Genomic DNA, 8182 nt, shown 5'->3' on the forward strand with positions numbered 1-8182 from the left:
CAGGCGGATTTTTTACTAGCTGAGCCACAAGGGAAGGTTCTACCTATCTCAGAAACTAAAGGTAGGACTGAACACTGGTGACACCTTGAGGACAGTTCTTGTAACTAAAACTTTATCTCTGGTGGTCACTGGCACCTCAGTTCACAAGGGCTGAGATTCTGTTAATGACAGATGCCCTCAGGAAATGTCCTGGGGTGCGTATTGGAGAAATAAATTCCAAGCACACCTGACTTTCAGGAATCCAGTTTTCAAAGTTAAAGTGTCCTGACACTTTTTAAGGGGCGGGGGGGAAGACAAAATAATCCTCCACAACAGGACAAGATGCTAACTAAGGATCCCAAATTCCTGCCGGAATGCCAATCAAAATGATGGTGGGAAATAAATCCCACCAGTTACAATCACCATCATCACAAATTTATAAACAATAAGTGCAGGCGGGAGTCTGGAGGAAAAAGAATGCCTCTAAGCGGTCTGTGGGAACATTCTTTGGCAATAGTCAGCGTAACGGAAAGTCTCTTAATGACTGAAAAAAAAAAAACAAAACCTCTCAGAGAGATCAAAACGAGGATCTGACATCCCAACACCTTGGCCTATATCCTGAGAAAGCCACTGATGAAAAGGTGCATGAACCCAAGGTACACTACAGCACTGCTTCTGTTACCTAGTCCTGGCTCGCTCTGCTCACTGCAAGACAGTCCAAAGAATTTGAGAGACACCAGCGCTTGAGGCAAGGAAGAGACTTTTTTTTTTTTTTTTTTAAGGAAGCATCAGAGTCCTCTGAGGCATTTTATTTGTATTACATCCCTAGAAAAAGAATCCAAGGATTTTCCCTCCTGTATGTTTTCGTCTTGCTTCTTCATGGTCCATGATGCCAGCTGAGGTTGTCAGTACAATGAAACCAAACTGACGGGATGAGAGCAGGTTATTCTGCCATTTTTCTAGATCTTTGAGTTGCACATCAAATCTAGGGCTGATCACTCCACACTTATTTAGCCTGCCTGTGAGGTTCACAACAATTTTCCCAGCCCTGTGATCATCAATGATTTCAAATTCGCCAACATAACCATGTTTCATCATCACTGTTAGAAACCTGATGATGACTTTGGAGCATGGCCTAATAAGGACCTGGCGTTTGCCTCTCTTTTCGGCATTGTTGATACTCTTGAGAGCATCGGCCAGGACATTCATGCGCACCATTCTGGCGGCACGGAAAGATGGCGGAAAGAGACAGGAAGAGACTTTAATAGAGGAGTTGGCTGACCAAGAAGATGGCAGGCTAGTGCCTTGAAATAGCCATCTTGTCAGGGCCTGATTGCCAGGGTCTTTTATGGGTCAGAAATGAGAGGGGAGATGAGAAAACAAAATAAAAAGACTATTCAGTCCTTGCAAATGTCCCCTAGAACAGCAAGCAATTGTCTGAATCCACCCTTTGGAACTCAGAGAAGGTCAAGGAGGTTGAATGAAGCCCATATCTTACAGACAAGAAATGGAGAACACAGAACAGATCTCTACTCCAGAACCCCACAGAGTTTTACTCAGTTTTAATTTAGGGAACTAGGCAACTATGACTGTGATAACTTCCTGTCAAAATGGAGCATAGGACTGCCTCAGCTTGGAGAAGAGACACTGAATTGGAAGTATTTCTGAGTTCTAAGTTTTAGATCTGAGTCTTGTATGATTAAAATCTCAATCTCTTGGTCTGCCATTTTGGTGTAACAGACCCAATTAGAAGTAGTTGGAGGAGTGATAACTGGAATTTAGTAGACAAAATAAATCTCATTTTTTTTTTTTTTTTAAGAAGAATAGGCCTGAAACCCAGTCTGGACCTGGCACTTCAGGGAGACTTGTAGCCAGGTAGCCAGTTGCCTAGTTTTTATAAAAAGTAAGGTTGCAGTTACTTGCTTCCAGCAGACATTGTTTTGAGAATGGTGGCATCCAAGCCTGATATGACTCAGAAAACTCAAGTGTTTAGCAATACAAGGTCTAATCTGAAAGTACACCTATAGCAACACCTAATTATTTCCCAGGATATCTGAACCATAGCTACTCTAATAGCCAAAGCAGATTTCACCATTAATGACATCAGTGTTTTTCTAGGTATGAGAAGATGCAAGAATTGGGACTCATAACATCTTTTCTTGAAAAGATTTAACTATCTGAAGACCTGTTCTGCCAGTTTTTTCCAGAGCACAGAGTGTCTGATTCTTGTTTATCACCCTGAACTCCTTTTAGGGGCGTTGAAAGTCAGCAGTTGCAGCAGCCATGATTTAATCTTTGTAGATGTAGATGGCAAGTGTCAGTCTTCAGTTGGCAGAGCCCCTTTTTGCTCATAAACTTGGCCATGATTTTGAGGGGGGCATTTCATGACCATTTTATCCAATGGTGTTGAGAATGTCCATTCTCAGGTTTGGCAAAGGTTTTGTTGACAGGCCACTCAATGTGCTGTTACTGGACTAGGCCATAAAACAGTATCCAAAATTTTCTGGACCACCTGTCTATTAGCCTCTTGGTCCAGGAAAATATTTCTTCTTGTTGTTTCTTCCCATATCTAGAGTTACTGTTACTATCATCTATCTCATATGGGACTATATATTATTTTATTAGAGGCCTCAGACACACATTTGACAGTATAAGAAACAGCAATTTTGTAAAACAGGTGAAATACAAATAACATAGCCCAGCAGTATTAGTAAAGTCACAAGTAAGACTTAAGAGCTTCCATTAGACGTAGCCCAGTAGATCTCAGGTCATCTGACTTAGTCTGCTTTGTAGAATCTTTATTTTCCAAGGAAATTATATATTGGCACCATCTATAAGGCACATAGCCCAGTTTTCTAGTATTACTAGACTGATTGGGCTTAGTATGATTTAATTGTTTCCAACACAGAGGAGACTTTAAACCTAAATTACCATAGCCTGGTGTTATCTATATAAATCTATCCCATAATTGTGGGAGATTTTTTCCTCCTTTGTTGAAACCTTTTTTGTTGTTCTGATTGAGCTTGAGTAATAGAAAAAAGCTCAAATTTATGGCCAGAGTCAGAGCAGGCATTATTAATTGGCCGGGTGTGGGGATCCCATCTAGTAATATCACAGTGACCTGAATATGACTATAATTTTTTTTTTTAAAGTAAATTTTCTCAGGGCCAACCAGTTAGAGTCTTGTAGTAGAGAAATTTACCAAGGTAACCCAGAACTAGACACAGGTAATTGGCCACAAACCCAACAACTGAATTGATTTCTAAAACTAGCATAGACTCAGGCCTATGATGGAAAAGCATTTGATTTATATGTAAAGGTCTAAGAAGTCAAGAAAACATAAATGATCGTACAAATCAGGTCCAGCATCTTGGGTAAGCTGTCTATCTCTGATGTCGTCATCTTCTCATTCTGGTGTAGTGTAGTTTCTCTTGCTTGAGCATCATTTTAAGGTGAGATCAGGTCAGCTGTCTTCTCTATAGACCAATCCAGTGTAGGGGATTTTGGAAGTGGGAATTAATCTAAGAGTTAATTTCCCTTCAGTTTCATTGTGCATGAGCTAGTTAAGAGTACCTGATAAAGAAGTCCTTCCATCCAGGTTGGAGACAGTCCCTTAAATTATGTCTTTTTCCAGTCCTGGTTGCAGGTCATGAGGCATCTGATCTTTATCCAAAGATAGATTACTGAGATAAGCTTCAGAAACAAACTTAGGGTGTTCTCCAAGAATTTAATTAAATTTTACATTAATATCACATAACAGCAAAGAATTATCTAAGAGATGAGTCTTACTAGATGCAGACCTCCATTAACAAACTGGGATTTAATATTTTTTTGAAATATCTTTTTTTCCCTACAGTTACCCTCATTTTTATCAAATATAAACAAAATAAGGCTAATTTGTTAGCAAAATAGTTCTGTTCTCACTAATTTTGGTCTGATGATTTATATAACCATAATTGATTATAGACTTTTTTATTTTGCTGAAAGATTTATAGAGTCTCAGACTGAACTTTTAAAATAAAACAGGGCTGGGAAACTCACACAAAAGGCTTATCACAGATTTTGCCTAACAAATATAGATGAATTTTTCCCTTTTTAAGGTCTCAAAACTTTCTTGAGATTTTTGTACCCATGAGATAACCTTCTTAACTCATTTGATAAACTTACTGGAAACCTAAGAATTTCCAATTTTTAGAGGAGTCAGATAGAGAGAAAATATAATTGTTTTGTTTATAACGTTTAATTTTACCAAAGTATTGTCATAATTAGTTTGAGAGGACGGTTTTCCCTATTCCCTGAAAACCTAAGATTTAAACCCGTAATTTTTCAGATAGAAATCATAAAAGTTATAAGCATATTTGTTGGTACATGCAGTCTTTTTGTTAACTTTTGTGAAGGCATCAGGTTTTCCATTAGAATACCAGGACATATCAGAATGTTAAGAACTCCATATAATTTCTAGGATATCTGTATTAATAATTTTACCATATATTATAACATGAGTGGATTTATTACTCATTTGATAATCTTTTTAATGTAATTTAACCAACCAAATAAACACAGTTTAATATCTCTTTTTGAGATGTTTCAGGGCCCCTCTGAAGTACCCCAAAGTTAGCTAGAGGTCAAAAAAACTTCAAAAGAATTCTATTTAGGAAGTTTTATCGAAAAGATCAAGTAAAAGGGTTTAGAACATTTGGTCAGATTTAGTCAATGTTGGGAGAAGGCAATGGCACCCCACTCCAGTACTCTTGCCTGGAAAATCCCATGGACGGAGGAGCCTAGTAGGCTGCAGTCAATGGAGTCACTGGGAGTCAGACACGACTGAGCGACTTCACTTTCACTTTTCACTCTCATGCATTGGAGAAGGAAATGGCAACCCACTCCAGTGTTCTTGCCTGGAGAATCCCAGGGACGGGGAGCCTGGTGGGCTGCCATCTCTGGGGTCGCACAGAGTCGGACACGACTGAAGTGACTTAGCAGCAGCAGCAGCAGTCAATGTTGATGGGTGTATCATTTAGCTTGTTGATATGTCATAATAGGCCTAAATACCAAGGCTCAAGGTCTAGTGAAAGTCAGCTCCGCCATCTTGGACCTAGTTGACTCTAACCAGTTTTCTTATTGCTGTGTCATTTCTGACAAAATCCATTTATCTAACTAACTGTAATCTACTTTTAGAAAATCCTGATCATTCATAACTCTTTTTAGTATTTTTTAATACCTTTTTTAATAACTTTTTCTTTTCTTTTCCTTTTTTTTTTTTTTTTACTGAAAACACACGTCCTACTTTCCTTTAGCAACCAAGAATTAACTTTTATATTAGCATTTCATACATTGGTGAGCATAAATACCAGTGATAATTTCTAAAATCCTTGCTTTCTTAGAACATTTTAGGATGGCATCAAACATTATCCATTTATAGTCTCAAATCTCTTTAGTTTCTCTGTAAAAGCAAATTAGTGTTTAGTAGTAAATGTTTCAAAATCTTATTTTATTTGGAAATGACCTAACTATTTAATAGACTTCCAACACTAAACACACTTGGCACAACTCTTAGAAATTTAAGTTACGCCAATCTGGAGAAACTATTTTAGGCATATTTCTAGAGAATAATTATTTTTAATAGAGTTTATATAAAAGCTCATACATCATTTACATTTTTTAGAAGTTTCTTCACTCGAGGTAATTTCCTTGTTGACAAACTTGTAACCGACAATATTTAACTTTTATTGGAAGAAGCACAAGCTGGAATCAAGATTTCCAGGAGAAATACCAATAACCTCAGATATGCAGATGACACCACCCTTATGGCAGAAGGTGAAGAAGAACTAAAGAACCTCTTGATGAAAGTGAACGAAGAGAGTGAAAAAGTTGGCTTAAAGCTCAACATTCAGAAAACAAAGATCGTGGCATCTGGTCCCATCACTTCATGGGAAATAGATGGGGAAACAGTGGAAACAGTATCAGACTTTCTTTTTTTGGGCTCCAAAATCACTGCAGATGGTGACTGCAGCCATGAAATTAAAAGACGCTTACTCCTTGGAAGGAAAGTTATGACCAACCTAGATAGCATATTCAAAAGCAGAGACATTACTTTGCCAACAAAGGTTCGTCTAGTCAAGGCTATGGTTTTTCCTGTGGTCATGTATGGATGTAAAAGTTGGACTGTGAAGAAAGCTGAGCACCGAAGAACTGATGCTTTTGAACTGTGGCGTTGGAGAAGACTCTTGAGAGTCCCTTGGACTGCAAGGAGATCCAACCAGTCCATTCTGAAGGAGATCAGCCCTGGGCTTTCTTTGGAAGGACTGATGCTAAAGCTGAAACTCCAGTACTTTGGCAACCTCATGTGAAGAGTTGACTCATTGGAAAAGACTCTGATGCTGGGAGGGGTTGGGGGCAGGGGGAGAAGGGGACAACAGAGGATGAGATGGCTGGATGGCATCACTGACTCGATGGGCGTGAGTCTGAGTGAACTCTGGGAGTTGGTGATGGACAGGGAGGCCTGGCGTGCTGCGATTCATGGGGTCTCGAAGAGTCGGACACGACTGAGCGACTGAACTGAACTGAACTGAAACCTAGGTACAATGAAAATATTTTACTTAGTGTTAATTACTCTAAGACATATCTATATTAGATAGGTCAACAAATAAACATTAATATCAGGTATTTAATACTGAATATTTCCCAGTTCACATGAACCTGGAATTTATTCATTTAAAATTATTTGATTTGTAAGTGCTTACCTTTTTTTAAGCCAATTAAATAGAGCTCATCTACAAATTAACCTCAAAAATATTATCCAGAGACAAAGACATACCAAGACATATTTAGACAGACACAGTGCAAGATCTAGCTTCATTATCTAAGTTTAGTCGTGAATTAGATATTACAATATAAAATTTATTAGTTTATTTAAAAAACAGTTGAAATATATAAAAATTTTAAAGTCTTTTTCCCCTTTTCCCTCAGTCTCAGGGAGTTAGAGATGGTCTAGATAAGTGTTCCTGAGAGCCCTTGTCTCAAGGCACATGGAAAGAAAATCAAGTTCTAACAAAATGGCAGCAGGTCTAAACCAAATGGTGGCCAGACAAAGCAAAATGGCCATCAAAAACCACAACACAGAACACAGAGTTAAAACACACACATATAAACCTGGAAGTCCTCATCAGACACTCCCTTAAATACAAGAATACAGTCTCTCAGAAAACCTCCTACAGAGACACAGAACTTCAGATCCAAGTACTAACATCTTCAAAGATTTCAAAGGGAGGAAAGGAAACCAGGTTGAAAGAAGAAGGGGGAGGAGGCAGGAGGGGGGGCAAAAGAGGTGGCCTTACAGATGTCTCCTGCCACCTACAGATACCCAGGCGTTATGGGACTTTTCCCTGGGCCTCCAGAGAAGGGAGGACTGGAACTTGGCCCTACCAGAAATCAGACCAGACCAGAACCAGAATTTGAATTCTCTGCCTAGAGGAGGTGATCAATCTCCAATCCTCAGCTCAGGCTGAGGGCCGTTCGACCAGATTCTTGCGTCCAGGACCGGGGGACTAGAAAAACGGGGAAGGATAGGAAGGGTTAAGGGGAGGAAAGAGAGAGGGAAGGGGAGAGGGGTCAATAAAGTCTCTTGTTCCTTACCGGTCGGGGCACTCTGGCCAGTTGTCCACGTCAGGAGGAGACCAGGGACAAAAGGGTCCCAGTTGCAGCTGCTGGGTCTGGTCCATTGGCAGGCAAGCTGGCCCCTGAGTACCCTGAGTGGTCAGGATGTCAGTCTCAGTGAAGAAGAGTCCCCGCCAGAGTCGCCGTTTGTTGAAGGAAGGCGGACCCCTTCCAGGGCCCGAAACTGGGCTCTTATCTAACACTCGGAAATGAATTATCCAAGGAGACACATGTACTGACAAAGCAAGAGATTTTATTGGGAAAGGGCACCCGGGTGTGGAGCAGTAGGGTAAGGGAACCCAGGAGAACTGCTCTGCTGCATGGCTCTCAATATAGGGTTTTATGGTGATGGGATTAGTTTCCGGGTGGTCTTTGGCCAATCATTCTAATTTAGAGTCTTTCTTGTGGCGCACGCATTGCTCAGCCAAGATGGATGCTAGCGAGAGGGATTCTGGGAAGTGGACAGACATGCGGTGTCTCCTTTCGACCTTTCCTGGACTCTTCCGGTTGGTGGTGGCTTATTAGTTCCGTTTCTTATCAGGATCTC

General features: G+C 40.0%; 1 protein-coding gene across 1 annotated transcript; it reads right to left on the reverse strand.

Moving 5' to 3' along the window:
- Positions 1 to 796: 796 nt before the first annotated feature.
- Positions 797 to 1243, reverse strand: LOC133237373 (small ribosomal subunit protein uS8-like). The gene has a single exon (XM_061399426.1). It carries the CDS (start codon positions 1195 to 1197, stop codon positions 805 to 807), a length of 393 nt encoding a protein of 130 aa, XP_061255410.1. The 5' UTR covers positions 1198 to 1243; the 3' UTR covers positions 797 to 804.
- Between the last annotated feature and the right edge of the window lie 6939 nt (positions 1244 to 8182).

Source organism: Bos javanicus, chromosome 24, assembly GCF_032452875.1.
Source record: "Bos javanicus breed banteng chromosome 24, ARS-OSU_banteng_1.0, whole genome shotgun sequence".
Lineage (NCBI taxonomy): Eukaryota > Metazoa > Chordata > Mammalia > Artiodactyla > Bovidae > Bos > Bos javanicus.